Source organism: Ursus maritimus, unplaced genomic scaffold (genome assembly GCF_017311325.1).
Source record: "Ursus maritimus isolate PB19 unplaced genomic scaffold, ASM1731132v1 scaffold_2, whole genome shotgun sequence".
Taxonomy (NCBI): domain Eukaryota; kingdom Metazoa; phylum Chordata; class Mammalia; order Carnivora; family Ursidae; genus Ursus; species Ursus maritimus.
The window spans coordinates 3446088-3463209 of NW_024424452.1; the positions used below are offsets into that span (position 1 = coordinate 3446088).

At 55.1% G+C, this 17122-nt stretch overlaps 1 protein-coding gene across 1 annotated transcript in view; it reads left to right on the forward strand.

Moving 5' to 3' along the window:
• The window catches only part of LOC103670078 (protein sidekick-1), a 118019-nt gene that overhangs the window by 86839 nt on the left and 14058 nt on the right, over window positions 1-17122 (forward strand). The window contains exons 17-21 of the mRNA XM_040634716.1: window positions 332-493; window positions 1355-1480; window positions 10968-11132; window positions 14104-14241; window positions 16824-16944. Coding sequence (XP_040490650.1) covers window positions 332-493; window positions 1355-1480; window positions 10968-11132; window positions 14104-14241; window positions 16824-16944 — 712 coding nt within the window. The remainder of the gene's footprint in view (window positions 1-331; window positions 494-1354; window positions 1481-10967; window positions 11133-14103; window positions 14242-16823; window positions 16945-17122) is intronic.

Below are 17122 nucleotides of genomic sequence, written 5' to 3' on the forward strand. Positions count from 1 at the left end.
CAGCTCAGAGCCTGCGGGGAGGGGAGCCTGACCCCGGTGCGGGAGAACGGGGTGGCCTCCCTCGCACAAGGCGGGACTCGTGGGCAGCCTCCCCACGTCACTCCGTGAAGCTGGCTCTTCCCTTTGCCAGCACCACTTATCAGACTTGAACACTAATTATACTTATCTATGCTGAAAATTGGCTATTACCACCACTTAAACTCCTCCCAATTGTAAGAAATACTTCCTTAGCAAGCCAGGGACACCGTCACTGTTGTCGCGGGGAAATAGCTGGTGCACATTGCTCCTCTGACACTGTCCCCCTCCTGGCCTTTGCTCTTGATGGTTGCAGGGGTGAGCAAGGTGGTGACGGTGGACGTGAAGGGGGACTGGCAGCGCTGGCTGAAGGTGCGCGATCTCACCAAAGGGGTGACCTACTTCTTCCGCGTGCAGGCGCGGACCATTGCCTATGGGCCTGAGCTGCAAGCCAATGTCACGGCCGGGCCAGCCGAGGGTAAGTAGAGCTCCGCCGAGGGCCCCGTGCCCGTGCCGCGACAGTGGCTCACCGCATGTCCCATGCAGTCAGGGGCCCGTCCTTGCTGCGGGCCAAGCGGCTGTGGCCCACTCAGAGCGGGCAGAAACGCAGAGGCCTTTTGGCAGCATGGGTGTCTTCAAAAGCATATGCTAGCACCAGCTTCTACAGACCGACTTGTTAAACAGAGATGAGCCAATTCTTAGGTGTTAAACATGTAACGTTTAGTGTTGTTTTCTGGAAAAGCTTAGGAGAAAACAAGTCAATTTTTTAAAGGTTTATTTACTTACTTCTGTGGGGGGCTGAGGGAGGGGGACAGGGAGAGAGAAACCCAAGCAGACTCCACGCTGAACGTGGAGCCCAGCTTAGGGCTCAACCTTCACGACCCTGAGATCATGACCTGAGCTGAAACCAAGAATCAGACGGCCAACCAATTGTGCCACCCAGGCGCCCCCAAAACAAGTGAATTTTTGAAATAAGATACACAAGGGAAGTGTGAAGTGTCCACATCCTGCTGAGGAGCCCCAGAGCCTCCCACTTACACTATCTGGGCATTTGTTTACATCCCTAGAAAGTTGAGGGTGTCCAAATCTAGGTTCACAGAGGGCCCGCTACACGCCAGGCACAGTCCTGGGCCCGTTGTGTGGCTCATCTCTGCTCACGTCTTCACCTGTGAGGCCAGTGTAGCCTTCCCACGTCTGGGATGAGCAGAGTGTGACCGGGCGAGGCTAAGCCATCTGCCTGGAGGAAGGGACAGGGCCTGGGCAGGGCTGGCCCCACCTGTGGGATGAGGAGCCCCCCAAGTGCCAGTCTGCATCCTTCCCTGTCTCTTTTATCCCACAGGCTCCCCGGGGTCCCCCAGAGATGTCTTGGTCACCAAGTCCGCCTCCGAACTGACCCTGCAGTGGACCGAGGGAAACGCGGGCAGGACGCCCACCACCGGCTATGTCATTGAGGCCAGGCCCTCAGGTAAGGGGCGGGGCCGGGGCACCTGCCAAGCTTTGTGTCGGAGCCCTCGGCATCCTTGAGGCCTTTCCCTAATGATGCAGAGATGAGGACAAGTCGATGAAACTCTAGGCGCGTCTCTGCCTCTCCTCCGTCACTTTGCGGGCATGAGATTCTCCGTGTTTCGCCACAGTATGTGTCCCTAGGAGAGGGGTCATTGTCACCGTCAGAAACACGTACCTGCAAACTTAGCGACACTTGTAGATACTTCCGACTCATGAGTAGGATCCAAGAGTGTTTCCGGGGGCTCGCGTCAGGCTCTGCGTCTTTGCACCCAGATAGACAGAGTCCTGCTCCTGTCTGATCACAATGAAGATTCCTATTCACAGTGAAGCCCACACATCATCTGCCCCCTCTTTAGACTCCTGAAAATGAAGTCTAAGGTCGGTCCCCTACCCTGTCTGTCCTAAGAGGGTTTTTGCTCCCTTCCTCCCATTCAACGGTAATAACTAAGCATAGACATTATTGGAAAATACATTTTGCTGCATCGAGCTGGCTATTACTCCCTGGAGCTAGGGGGTGTCGCCAAATGCAGCGAACACTGAGCACGTCCACTGTGAAGTCAGGGGGTGGCACATTTAATCATGAATATTTGAGCATGAAAATCCACGGTGTGCCAGGGCTGCGTGCAGAAAGCGCGCCGCCAGAGCCCGCCCACAGCGCTAGGCATCACTGTAGTCGGACGGTTCAAGAAGCCGTTGGGCCGAGAGGGAAGGTCTGTGGCATTGCATTCGTCACTGTGTCGGACAAACTGCCCACCAAACTGCTTTCGAGAGATTACTAGTTACAAGCACCTCCTAGAAACTTCTAAGTAGAAAAACCTGGTGCCTGAGACCAAAACAGCATCCATTGAAGGCGATAGGATAAATTCTTTGGCTCAAGCAATGGCACATTCAGCGCGTCAGCCCGAGAGATCCTGGGAGCTTGTGTTGAGCCAGGCATTCGGTCTGTTCTGGAAGCGGGGGTCTCAAATCGGTGACAGGCCTTCTGTGGCCCCTAGGCCCCCGCCCCGTTCCTCTGAAAGCAGGCGGCCCCGAGAGCAGACAGCAGGCTCTCTGCTGAGGACGTCCGATTCCTGAGCACTTTCCGAGACCACAGGAGCTTGGAATGCGGGCCCGGTGAGGTCTGGGCCCAGCCAAGGGCCGTGGAGACCGCACCAACCCCAACGGAGCAACTCGACGCTTCTCTCCCCGAATCTAGGGAAAGCATTCATTGCAAAGGTTACTTTGTGAGACTTCAGGCCCAGCAAGGGGCTCCTGAGAGAATTCGGGAGATCCGTGGGCATCACTGACCCCTCACTGAAATTCAGCCTTCCCTTCCCTCCTAAACGCGGGCATGTTCGTTTACTCTGGCTGCCGTAACCATGGACCCCACGCTGGACGGCTCCACTGCGTGCATGTCCTGTCTCCGTCTGGAGGCTGGGCCTCCAAGGGCGCAGGGGGTGGCATGGTGGCTCCTTTGAGGCTGCGAGAGGGGTGTCTGTTCCAGCCTCTCCCCCGGCATCGGGTGGTTTGCCCTCGATCTTGGGTGTTCTTTGCCTTGGGGGGCATCACCCCCATTCCTGCCTTCTCTCCCTGGTGCCCTTCTATTCTTGTACCCGAATTTCTCCCTTTTATGAGGACACCAGTCATACTGGGTTAGGGCCGCCCCTCAAGACCTCATCTTGACTAATTACATCTGCAAAGACCCTATTTCCAAATACGGTCACACACTGAAACGTTGGGGATCAGACCTTGAACACGTGAATTTTGAGGGGACGCAATTCAACCCCCCACAGTAGGTAGGAAACCACAGATGAGCTGCAGAGCCCGTGGAATTGCCAGCAGCAGAAATCACACTGCTTGGCATCCCGTCCTAGCCGCGGGCGCCTCTCAGCACGGCTGACCTCGTCATCCGAATGCTCCCCAGGCCTCCTTACCCAGCCCAGCCCTGGCATCACGACACTCACTGAAATCCAAGCCTGTGCATCCCATCTTCCAGAGAACCACGTAGTCCAACATGTCACCCAACGAAAACCACGCGTGACCCACACGGTCTGCAGACCTGGGAGACGGGGCTGCCATGAGCCTCCGGTCAGCTCTGCCTAGTTACAGGCATTAACAGCACAACTGGCTTCCCTTCCCGTTTTATTTTATGCATCTGAAGCCATCCCAAGAAGGTGTTCCTTCGGAGTCAGCATTTTGCCAAAGGGTCTGTGGCCCCGAGAGAAGGTAAGAGGCCTTGCACTAGAGGACACACACACACAGAGGACCCCTGCCAACTCCTTTCCTTCCACCGAGTGCTTGCTCCCCGACTAGAGTGTTAAGAAGCCCACGGATGCGTGGCCGTGAGAGGACAGCAGTGGGGTCCCTGGGGTGATGGGAACACTCTGTGTCTGGGCTGTGTCAGCGTCATTCCCAGCTGCAATGCCGTGCTGGGGTTTTGCGAGATGAGCCCGTTGGCGGACACCGGATAAAGGACACATGGTTTCTCTCTGCATCATTTCCCATAACTGCGTGCGGTTTACAATTATCTCAAAATAAAAAGCTCAGCTTAAGATTTAAAATATATAAATCTATTTATCTATCTATTATCTCCACCCCACGGATGGTGTCCTGTTCAGTCAATCTTTGGAAGGAGCATTTTCATGACAGAGATCAGTCGTGGGGAATGGACCACGTCAGCAGCCAGACACGGGTGTGTGGGCTCGGAATCCTAGCAGTGGAGAGCACGTTCCAGCACTTTCTGAGCAAAGAGAAGGTATTGATTCTCGGGCTTCTCATCGGGTTCTCGTATGCACATCCATCCACCCTAAGGAAGGAAGCGGGTTGCCTGTTGGCAGAAGTGCAGCTTTGGGGAGTCCAGACCAGGACGCCGGCCTGGGCCTCAGCCAGGCGGATGCCTCCTGAGATCAGCAGGACCCTGAGCTCCGCCGGTTGGTGCCGCGATGTGGAAACCGGCCCCCGGGGACTAAGACATGACAGGAGGCTGACCTGCAGGACACTGTCTTGTTCCATGAGCGCTAAAGATTTCACCTCCACTCTGTTCTGCTGCAACCGCTTTCCCCTTGCAGACCGTGGCCCAAACCAGGGCAGCCGCGGGGCTCGCCGTCTCCCCGTGGAGGGGCGCCTCCTCCCTCCCGTGACGGAGGCCAGCAGCAACTCAGAGGCAAATGAAATGCTTTTATGGATTGTCAATATTTAAACACCTTGCTGGTGCCTCAGGGCTTTGGATCTCAGCTGTCATCTATTACAGGCCTCATTACACAAAACATTAAACGCTCTATCTTATTTTCTCCACCGAAGCTCTCTGGCAAGACTTTCTCCAGGCAGGGGAGTGGTTTTCGAAGGGAGCAGGGATCTGGGAGATGGGCCCAGGTTTTCATGAGGAGGCCCTATTTTTGACAGAGTCCAGCCGGCACCTGCGGGTCCCTCACCACCGGGTGTCTGGGGAGCCTGAGCCGCTTTGCCCTACGTGACCCCCGGGCCCCTGCCTGTCTGTCTCCCCACCCAGCCAAATCTCCGTCTTGCCCCCGGGAGGCAGGTGGCTCGCCAGCTTGGTGGCTGGTGCCAAGAGGTGGCCAGCGGGCTGGGGCAGGTGGGGGCAGGTGGGGGCAGGTGGCAAGCAACCTCTACCTCTTTGGCATCCTCACCGTAACCCCTACAAATTCTGCAGGATCGCCCCATTGCTGCCCTAACATGGAGACAGAACCCAACAGCAGCTAACCCAACAGCAGCTATGAGATTAGCTGGAACATAGACTCTTATTCCTGGGAAGGATGGTCAGTGAGCACGGACCCGAACAGCCTCGCCTAAGATACATGTCTCTGGTTGTGCGTATGCTTCCTCCCAGTCAGTGTCGCAAAGTTCCCTGGAAGGCCGTGGAAACTATGCAGTGGGCTTATGCAGATGATTTATTTACACAAATTATCCCAAGGCATTTTATTGTGTAGATCACGAAACCGAATTTACATATTTACACAATAGACTGGAATGGCACTAAAGGAACTATAAATATATTTTCCTCTCCGAAGCAGCCATGAAATTCATATTTAGGACGTACCCGGCGCAGGCAGCCTTTTCCACAAACAGTGTAGTTAGCCCGGAGATGAGAGCTGGTCAGCCGGAGGGCAGGCCCCTGGTCCCTGTCCCTGATCGCGACCCCACCCCACCCCCACCCGCATCTCCCAGCTCCCTCCCTGCTCATTTTGTTCATTTCCGGTCTTTGGCCCTGGGACTTTGAACAAAGAAGAAAATCAGTCTTTTTCCTAAGGTTTAAAATCCGTGGAAATCCCCAGGTCAGCCAGTGCGGCAGGTCCGAGCCGCGCCGGCCCGGCGCTCACCCCTGTCCTCCTCACTCCCACCCCGCGCCCGCCTCCTTCTGGGCACAGGCATCCTTTGCTTCTAGACCATCTCATTTCGCCTCCTGCCTTAAACCAGGAACAGGTAAAAGGTGTTTGGGGGTTTTTTTCTCAAGGGTATTGAGCCTCGCGTTTGAGCCCCACCTGCTTCAGCTAGATTTCGGACCTCACCGGACCACTGACACAAAGAGAAAAGGCAGTGTTTAAGAAATAAACAGCTGACAGGCCTCCCTTTGCTCCGAGCTGCAGGCTGACAGTCACGTTGTCGGTTGCGTGAATTAGTGGAACCAGAAATCTGGGGCCCGTGAGTGACAGTTTCATTCAGCATGGAGACCCTGTTTAATTGTCCATGAAATCAAACTTTTGTGTTGGCCTGGCGTCTGTCTGAGTACCTGCAGCACACAGCTCGGTTCTGGGCGTTCAAGGGATAAATTGAGCGACCCGCGGGTGTGCCTGAGCTGGGCTCCGTCTCAATTCAGAAGAGAGGTGTTCATGTTTCCAGGTTTATTAGGACATTGTCTGGGAGCAGATGTGCCTCCTACCGCCGGGCGGGGGAGAGGCGGGGGCTGCGAGATGAGAACTGACGCGTTCTGTCGGCTGCGGGCAGGTCTGCTCTGAGGCAGCGAAACCTATTTAGGTGGGAAAAGGGTTGTTTTTTTTTTTTTAAGATTTTGTTTATTTCTTTGACAGAGAAAGAAAGAGAGCACAAGAAGGGGGAGCAGGAGAGGGAGAAGCAGGCTCCCCGCTGAGCAGGGAGCCCGAAGCAGGGCTCCATCCCAGGACCCTGGGATCATGACCTGAGCTGAAGGCAGACGCTTCCCTGACTGAGCCACCAGGCGTCCCAAAAGGGTTCTTTCTTTAAGGACCTTTACTATAAGCCTCTTCCCTGTGTTTAGGACACAGATACGGCAGCAAATACAAAGCAAAGAGTTCAGATTCTTTAAAGAAACACCCAACCGCTGAGGAGCCAGACTGTGTGTGTGGCTTCTTGTCACCTGCCCAGAGGCTGGCAGGACTTGGGGTGTGTGATCACTGGGATCCCTTTAGGAACATTTGCAAAGTTCATCTCTCGGCGGTGTCCCACCTGCTTACCTTGTGGCAGGAGGAAGAGGGGGCAGGCCCCACACACAAGTGTGATTTGGGCTCACTCCCCGCCCTGGACCCCCCTCCCACAGACATCAGGAGGTGGCCGGCCCAAAGGTCGAAGGTTGACAGTACCCCAGGACTTCTAAGCCCTGGCGCCATCAGTGGACTCGGCACCAGGCCTCAGTCAGGCAGGGATGCGGCTTTGGAATACATTTCAACTCTTCTCTTCCAGCCCATCCTGGGTTTCCCAGGAGGATGATGTAGGAGCTCCCCGAATGGGGCTGGGAGGCCAGGCTGGGGTCCCCTGAGCCTCCCGGCGGGGGCGAGCCTCACCTGGGGTCTGAGCGTGGCTGAATCGGATCCCCAGAACGGCCTGTACAACATGCACCTCCCACATGTTGACTGAGTTGGGAATCCGACGCTGGGGATTATGCCAGTGCGCAGAAAATCAGCTGCACAAACCTCATTATAGCTAATAGTTCTGTAATGTTATCTTCTCCCTAATTTGTAGAGATACTTTTCTCCATCATTGATTTATTGAGATATTTAATGGCATAATACAAATGAGAAAAGCAATCCGAGGTGGAGACAGAGTGGACGCTTCAACAGCTGGCGGGCCTTTAGGTGATGGCAGAGGAAGGGGAAATAATTTTTATTCTTCGGTAGCAGGAAAGCATTACAGAAACGTTAGTGTAAAAGACACTCAGAGAACCCACTCCAGAAGAGTTCAGACCTACTCAGAACAGTCTGAGAATTCCTCTCATGCTTAGTCCCTTAATTGCAATGGCTTAAGCAACATTCATTTTAAAAGAGCCTATATTTTTTTCTTTAGTCTCTTTTACAGCATAAAGTCGTCTACCCTTTTTTTTTTTTAAGGTTTTGTTTATTTGAGAGAGACAGTGGTGGGGAGGGAGCAGAGGGAGAGAGAGAATCACAAGCAGACTCCACACTGAGCACAGAGCCTGACACGGGGCTCAGTCCCACAACCCTGAGATCATGACCTGAGCGGAAATCAAAAGTTGGATGCTCAACTGAGTAAGCCACTCAGGCACCCCTTGTCAACCTTTTTAGAGGAAAACACTGCACAATTCAGTCAACATGTAAAGCCCTTCGAATAGTGACTTGCTCATAGTAAGTGCTAAATAAAATGGTGGTGGGTATTTACTAGAAGCCTGCCTGTGCTAGGCCCTGCAAAGGGCTATGGAGACACATAGATGGATGGGTAGATGGATGGACAGATTGCTGGTGGATGGATGGAAGGAAAGAAGGAAGGAAGGAAGGAAGGAAGGAAGGAAGGAAGGAAGGAAGGAAGGAAGGATGGATGGGGAGATGGATCACATCAATGGATATTCATTGAACTCTTGAAACTCTCGAGGGCCCAGTGCTGCGGACAGGTTAATGTGAAGGAGTGCTCAGGAACCCCGTTGGTGGAAGCAAGTGTCTCTTGCTGGAGTGTAGGAATGAGGCCAAGAGGAGTCTGAAAGGGAGGAATGACCTCATTGATCTGCCTCCACCCCCTGCCCTTGACTACGAAGTGCTCATCTGAACAGAAATCTCACCTGATTTCCCGATGGGCGAAACGGGGCCCAAGCAAAGAGTGAGCACTTCAGTATCTGTGGAATGAGCATGTGGGTGGATGGGAGGCAGAGGAGGGGAGAACGGGGCCACGGGGGCTCCCGAGGCACAGGGAGCAGCTTGTGCAGAGAAAATGCGCTCTCCGTGCCCATTATTCCCTGATCATTCTTGTGCAAAACTCTGAATGAACATAGACAGCAATCATTCCATGTGCAAACCTCCATCTGTTAGGGCCGGAGGGGGGAGGCTAGAAGCTATGGCTTGCCATTTTGACATTATTAGTGGCAATAGGTACCTTGGTGAGAAATGAGCAAAACTGTGAATATTTGGAAATAAATAATCATTGTGCTCTTTTTCTGCCTGTGCAGAGATTTGTACCTTTAAAATCTCATTCACATCCGTTCCTTCATTAACCTGTGGCTGTAAGGACTTAATCGGTGCAAACTCTAAATCCTATGCAAATACAGACTGATACACTAGCAATTTTCTTTCTGTGTACTGTTGGGCTAATCCACTTGAGCGTGTCTGGTGTTCCGAGGTGCGTGATAAGGTTGGTGCCAGGTAGCGCTCAGCTCCCCGGAAAGCTGTCCGTGCGTGTGCATGCATACGCAAATGCGCCTCCCCTCTCCAGATCGCCTGCTCTTTTTAAAAGATCACATACCTGTGCCTGTAAAAGAAATTATAATTCATGATGGATCAGTACTTCAAATGCACATTTTGGGCTCTGAGCCCACTTTCTGCCGAAGCAACTCCTTCGAGATTGGGTTTATATATACACTGCTTCCTCCGTGTACGACACTGTTACAAGCACTTTATAAATATTACCTTGTTTAACCCTCGAAGCAAGCCTACGATGTAGACGCCTTTGTTGTCACCATTCTGCAGTTGAGGCCCAGAGAGGTTGGGTACTCTGCCTGAAGTCACACAGCAGCGGTGCGCTAGGGCCAGGCTTTGCACCCACACTCTCTGGACTCTGTCCTCCTCCAGCCACGGTGCTGTGCTGTCTCTGAAATTTTGATGACAGACATCGCTGATCACGTTCCCTTGGCCCTGTTGGTGGACGCCTCAGAATCAGATTCTGAAGAAGCATTGGCTTCTTCCTATCTCTCTGCATCTCGACTTTCTGGCCTTAATTTCAACTTTATGAATGTTTTCCTACATGTCAGGGTTTAGATAAATTCGATATGTATGTTTATTGTGGCAAAAATATATAAGATAAAATTCACCATTGTGACGCCTTGTAAGTGTGCGATTTGGTCGTTAAGAACACTCACACTGTTGTGTAGACATCACCACCATCCGACTCCAGAACTTCTTCATCTTCCCAAACTGAGACTCTGTCTCCATGAAGCCATAACCCCCTCCCCTCCCCCAGCCCCTGGCACCACCGTCCACTCTCTGTGTCTGTGAATTTGATGAGTCCAGGGACCTCCTAGAAGTGGGATCACACAGTGTGCATCCTTTTGTGTCTGGCTTCAAACTCAGCATCACGTCCTCAAGGCTCATCCATGTCGGAGCAGGAGCCGGAATCCCCTTCCCTTCGGAGGCAGAATGATATTCCATGGTGCAGAGGGACCATATTTTGTTTATCCGTCTGTCTGCTGACGGACCCTTGAGTTGCTTCCACCTTTTGACTGTTGTGAATAATGCCATGAACACGGGTGTGCAAGTATCCGTTCCAAATTCAGTATGTGTTTGTGTCATTTACGCTTGTATTTGGCAGCCCCGGGGCAGAGGTTAAAAAGCAAACTGGGGTTAGGGCAGGTGGGCCATTGCTCCACTCCAAAGGATGAGCGAAGTGGAGGGCAGCTCTTGGGGGGTCTGGTGTGCGAGGTTCGGGCAGAGTCCCCAGGGTGAGCCAGTGCAGACCCCGACCCCCGCACCTCTGTGCCAGCTGTCACAAGCACCTTTCCTACTGACGAGCCGGCAACACGTCTGCCCACGGCTGTGTGGCCGTGGCGGCCTTGCCACGCTGGCAGCTGGCTGGTAAAACATACCGTCGTGTAGTTTTCCTTCTGGGCTGCTGGGGGGATTGTCATCTCCAATTAGGATGGTGGGACAGGTGGTCCAAAGAACCCAGAACCTTGGCCGGTGTTGTGCGGGATGAAGGGTGACAGACGGGCGGGCCAAGGAGACAGGATCCTGGAGTTGGGGAGGGCACGGCCAGCCAGAAGGGAAGCAGAAATCCTCAACAGAAGATGACATCACGTCAGAAACCAGAGGGAGGCCTGGAGTCCGATGGGACCCGATGAGATCCGATGTTGAGAAGAACATTCAAGAACACGAGGACTGGCCTCCTCCCTGGCTGCTGGCCTGTGCAGCACACCCCGCCTCTGGCTCTCACATCATGTGCCCTGGGCAAGGGCGGCTGTGAGCCCACAGCAGGGCAGGAGCCGCGTCAGAGGCGGGAGAAAAGCACCCCTAACCTCTGCTCTCATGTCGTTTCCCCAGACGAAGGCCTCTGGGACATGTTTGTGAAGGACATCCCCCGCAGCGCCACATCCTACACCGTCAGCCTGGACAAGCTCAGGCAGGGAGTGACCTACGAGTTCCGGGTGGTGGCCGTGAACCAGGCAGGCTACGGGGAGCCCAGCAGCCCCTCCATGGCCGTGTCAGGTAGGGAGCCCTGCCTGAGGAGGGGAATCTCAGGGCGCAGCTCTTCCCTCTGAGGGAGGAGGGGACGTCTTGGAGCCGTGGTGCAAACGAAGAGGCCAGCGCCCGGCTCCGCGCAGGCGCCAGCAGGTGGGGGCCCAGCCTGGAGAACACGGTGCAGGGAGAGCGGTGTGCCCCTGAGCCCGCACCACCGCCTCCACCAGGCCCCTAACTGTCCCCACCATGCTGCGCTTAAGCAAGTCTTAATTTCTGTATTATGTTTTCCTAATCAGAGACCCAAGCAGAGTCAGAGCAGTCAGCTTGAGCTAAGCAGTGTGCCCTCCAGGGTAAAGGCTGCCCCCAGCCCAGTGCAGCCCCAGCCCCTCCTGTCAGCTGAAGTCTCCTTACTGGGCATCCTTGTGTGAAGCTGGAAATGGGAGTATCGCCCCGGCAGCCACGGGGGAGAGGTGTCTTAGCACCCGACCCAGGTTGTGTCTATCAGGGCCTCCCCCGAGATGGCTGAGGGGCCCACGTGTGCCCTGGGCCAGTCGTCACCCTGTACGATGAGCACCCCGGCTCCACTCTGGGCAGAAGAGGCAAGGTTTCTTTCCCAGAGCTCGTGGGGTGCTGATGACAGAGTAGCCACCCTCACCCACCCTGTGGCAAGGGGTGTAATAGATGGGGGAAATCAGGAAGGGCTTCTTGGAAGAGGGAACATGCATCTGGGTGGTGAAGGGTGCACAGGGGCAAGGACACAGGGAAGGGAACAGCAGAGACAAAGTCCCGGTGGTAGGACCGTAGGCAGGGAAGGGAGGGGAGGCTGGCCTCAGCTCCCCCTACACCTGGCCTTACTGAGGTTGCTTGGAGGACGCCCCTGTGGGACCCTACCCAACACGGTGGTCACACGGCCTGGGGCTCCGTGGTGGATCTGCTGGGCAGCAAGGGATTGCAGGGAACAGTGGAGGTGATTTAGAAAGGGAGCTGGCAGCCCACTGCAGGCAGGGGTGTGGGAAGGGGGATGGGGTGAGGGCGGGGCACCGGCGGGGCGCAGGCGAGGCCAGAAACCAGAGGGGCGTCCCTATGACCAAGAACACGTTGCACTTGCCGGGAATGTAGATTTTTTAAGCTGCCAACTGCTGTTGTTTAAATCAAAAACACCTTCCATCCCTCTTTGCCATGAATTTGGAGGAAGGACAGTGTCTATGGGCCGGCTCACCCACGAGTCCTGGCGGCTCATGAGGGGGGTCTGCCAGAAGGAGCCCCAGCACGCCGCGGGCTTGTGCAACAGGAAGACTTAGAAAAATCAGAATGCTCTCATTTCCTTCACTTTTCTTATGAAAAATTTAACATACCCCCAAAAGAGAGACTAGAGTCAGGAATCCCTGGGTACCCATCACCCCAATGGATCAAGTCAAGGTTTGCCTTTCTCGGTTCCTCCGTGGAAAATCCACGTAAAGCAATCCAAATGCACAGAGCCTTCTGTCCCACACGCAGGCAGCTGGGGGCAAAGGCTGGTTCCTGCAGGAGAACACAGCCCCCTACCCCTTCTGCTCATGGGGCCCCCGGCTGGGCCGTCCTCTGAAGCCCGCTGCACCCCCTTGCCCGCTGGGGGTGCGGGCAGGACTGTGGTCAGCTTCCTTCATCCTTCAGAGCAGATCTGCGGGGTCCTTCCCCAGGGGAGGGGGGTGGGGTCCCGCGGGCACCCGGGCCTTTCTTTTCCATGCCCACCTGGGTGCTCCGTTGGGATCTGCTGGCTCAGTATATGGAGCACTTAATGTGCAGCCTGAGAACCACTGCCACATTTTGGATTCAAAATGCCGCCATCTCCCAAGAAACCCTGTGCTGTTGCATTATCCAAAGTCGGTTCCCCTCTTTCATCCCCAGTGTGCACACATTTTTTCACTCATCCAGTGAGAGCTTTCACGTAAGGTAGATGGGTCTTCTGGGGGCTTCAGCAGCTGGGAGGCGGACCATGGCTTCCTGTTAGCGTCCGGTCTGATGCCTCCCAGCCAGCTCCCCTGCAGGGGACGGGTGGAAGGCGCGAGCGGGACCCCGGGGCCATCCGGCGCCTACCAAGCAACAATTCCCGTGTTTCTGCTCTTAGTAAACAGAATAAAACATGAGCAAGAAGGGTATCCTTCTTCAAAGCAACTTTCAAATGAAACTTTTCTATTCGTTTCTCAAAAAACGTATCTAAAGATGGGGCCAGTGGTTCTGGTCAGTTTTGCTGGAGGCAGGAGATACAGCACAGCGCAGCCCTTGGGGAGGCCTGATGTGGCAGAGGCCCGCGGGAAGTACTTGCAGCAAGAGGTCTCAACGCAGGTGTGGACGGGATCCAGCACCGAGTGGGAGTGAGCAGGAGTCAGCTCACGGGGCTCCCGGGCTTGGACTGTGCTCCAGGGCTAATGTGGGGCTACCGAAGGCTTTCGGGAAGGGACGGTTCGTTTCCATCATAGGAAGATCACTCTGGCGACAATGTGCGGAACAGATTGGGGGGAGGGGGTTTGAGTCAGGAAGAGGTGAAGCCACCGGAAGAGGTTGTAGGGTGGTGGCCGTGGTGCAGAGGGTAAGGGGCCCCAGGGGCCATCTGGGAGGGAAGCCTGAGCACTTGAGGATCGGAGGACGTCTGGGTATGTTGGTCCTTCCTCCCTTTCCCCAGGACAACATCTGTAAGCAGATGAAATCAGGGGACGTAGCGTGAAGGGTGGTGTGGGTGGGCAAGGACAGGGCGAGCTCTGGGAAAGGGCAGCGAGGGCGCCAGAGGGGCCAGAGCCGGTTCCCACAGAGGAGCAGCCGCCGAGGGGCCCATCGTGCCCGAGCTCGTGTCTGGGAAGCTGGCCCATCAGCCGCCCTAACCCACACCAGCCGGGTGGGAGGGGGCTTCATCTTCCCCGCGACTCGGGGCTGCCCGGCACATCCTTCCTCCCCACCCCGGGCTGCGGGCAGGTGGCAGGAGTCTCCATCACCTGTGACCATGTGCTCCTGTGCCCTTCAGCTCAAGTGGAAACCCCGTTCTACGAGGAGTGGTGGTTCCTCCTGGTGATGGCGCTCTCCAGCCTCATCGTCATCCTGCTGGTGGTGTTCGCCCTGGTCTTGCACGGGCAGAACCGGAGATACAGGAGCTGCGGCACAGGTGGGGTGTCCGCGTCGCGTTCCGCTTGCCCGTGGGCGATAAAGCAGGTGTGGGGGACTGCCCCTGGGAGGCAGCTCCGTGTAGCAACCAAGCGCCCTTGGCAGCCCGGGGTTCAGGCCTGGCTCCGCCCGCCAATGAGCCGTGTGTCTTGGATCCGTCACGTGGGTGGTTTTGGCCTCCCTGAGTCTGTTCCCTCATCTGCACCATTGCCCAAATGCAACAGTATTTTTGAATATGACACGGAAAGCATCCGACATCCGTACGACTCAGTATCACGGGCACAGTGAGCAAGGCGCGTCTCAGAAACGTTGGTGTGGCTCCTGGAGCCACGTGTGGAAACACGCTACCGGTACAGCCATAGACCAAAGTGTGTACCTCGCCTTACGCCCGCGTTCCAGCTCCGAGCCCTCTGACGCCCAGCTCACCTTTGCACTCCCCAGCATAAGCTCCATGCCTGGCATACAGTAGGTGCTGAGTAAGTGTTTGTTGCTGCATGGATCACCCACATCAGCGAAATGGACAAATGAACATGGGGCAAAGCTGGACTCTGTTTATAGGAAGGTCTGCAACCACCCAAATGAGTGGAAGTTTCTAGAAGACAGAATAGTGGCTGTCTCCTGGCAGAGAAGCATCAACAGAGAAGGTCCGTGAGGGAACCCCTTGGGGCTCGGAGAGTGCTCTGTTCTGTATCTCCAGCCAGTGAAGGTTATACACATAACAGACACAGCACCCCGGAGGCCTAAGATCAGTACACTCCATCCATTCTATTCTCCTCAGGTTTTAAAAAATTCTCGTAATTACCCATGAGACCCGTTCTTTGCACCATCGGAACATAATTGTGCTCTGGGTGGTGGTGTGTCCCCCCCAACACACATCTGCACAGCTGTAGCTGGGCCACGTGTGTGACCACCTCTGTGATGTCACTGCGGCCACAGGACAGGTCCCATGGCTGCAGCTTTCCCCACCAGCTCGTCCATCTGTCTTTGTTTCTTGGGAAGGCGGATCCCTGATGGGGTTCCCCCACAGACAAGTGTGAGCCCCTGGGGGCGAGACGTGGGGCTGAATGCCTGCCCTGGCCCCCAGCCCCCAGCACCATCCCTCACCGCACCTGAAGGGTTAACAGAGCCAGGCGCCTCGCCATTTACTTTCCTAACGTTAAGCAATTCATCCCTCCAAGAAAGGATTTATTTTTTTCTGTATAAATTCACTTCTAACAAGTGTTCGTAAATCAGATTTTATTCCTATGGGACTTACTATGTATGAATGGCATGTCATTTTACTGAGTTAATGCTATTACAGAATCCTGTGTCTGGTGCATGGAAAATCTCCCCGCTTTTCACTCTCCTTCTGCATCTGGAAAACAGGCCTGAAAAGACAGATCTGACCTGCAGCTTCTGATACTCAGCCTCACCCTGGAGTATTAATTTAACACCATAATTGAAGCCTAGGGGAAAAAAAAAAAAAAAACACCCTACTTGTCTGCTAGAATGTCTGTCTGCCTTGCTGCCAGGAGCCGTGCAGAACCCAGGCCTTCTCGATACGGCCCACCCCTCTCCCGCTCGCTCCCCTCACACCACCGTCCTCGTGGGACTTCCTTTCTGAGAAAGGTTTTCACCTCTCACCCTCTCATCAGCCAGATCCCACCGGCCAGCGGCTCCATCCTCCCTCCATCTGCTGGCCGGTGTCCTGTCGGCTTCCTCTGCTGTGCACACCTCGAGCATCCGGGCCCGTCCAAGGGCACTGGGGCCGTGGCAGAGAGGGCACCGTGGGGTTTTAAGGAACCAGGAGCAGGCTCCTGTTCTGGAGGCTGGGACAGTGGGAGACAAACAGGGGAGGTCCCGGCCTCCAGCTGGGAAGATGGAAGGCAGACAGTAAGGAACAAGCCAATATGTCAAAAACGCACCACGGGGGAGGCTCTGCGAGCCTGTGGGAGCGGAGGAGGAGGAGGGCCAGAAGACTCTCTCTGATCCCAGCCAGGGACAGCCCTGAGGACGCAAAGCCATCAGAAACCCTTCAGCCCCTTTAGTTTCTCACAACTGCATGGTTATTCATTTGATCTGATATATTTTAGAATATGTTTTCACATGTGTTTATAAATTTATGGTTTTTAAGTGGCGTTCAGTATATTGACAGATACGTGCAGTCATCACCACAGCCAATTCTAGAACATTTTCACCCCCCCAAAGACGCCCTGTCCCCTCCATGTTCCCCCCGTAAATCTACTTTCTCCTTACTATTGTTACATGGTCGTCAGTTTTTTATTTTGAAATGTATTCAACGTTTAATTTCCCCGCTTTTTAAAGAAGGTTATGCATTCTGAAGACTCTTTCATAAAATCCTGTAAGAATACCGGTACTTTGGTGTCGGGCAAAATAAACAAGGAAATGCACCAGCATCGTCCTTAATACGCAGCTTCCGCCCCAGCGCGCCTCTGACGCCCCGCGAGCTCAAGCGACCCGGCTCCGGGCTCCGCTTCGGCGGGAACTCGGTGAACTCCCGCAGGCTGGCCGGCTGGGGCTCCGCATCGCTGCGCCGGGCCCTTTCCTAGAACAGCTGACCCCATTCTCCCGTTCCGGCTGCAGGTAAGAGCATCTCCAACATGGAGGAGTCTGTGACCCTGGACAACGGAGGGTTCGCTGCCTTGGAGCTCAACAGCCGTCACCTCAACGTCAAGAATACTTTCTCGAAGAAGAACGGGACCAGGTAGGGACGCGGCAGCCCTAACTCCCCTCCCCCGCAGTGTGCCACATCTCCCCAAAGATCTGAACCAGCCAGGGTCGGGCGCCGGCCACAGCCAGCCCGCCGTGGCGGCGGGCACCCACCACACCCCAATAGGGCAGCGTTGAGCCTGGGAGGGCAGGAATGGCGGGGGGGGGGGGGG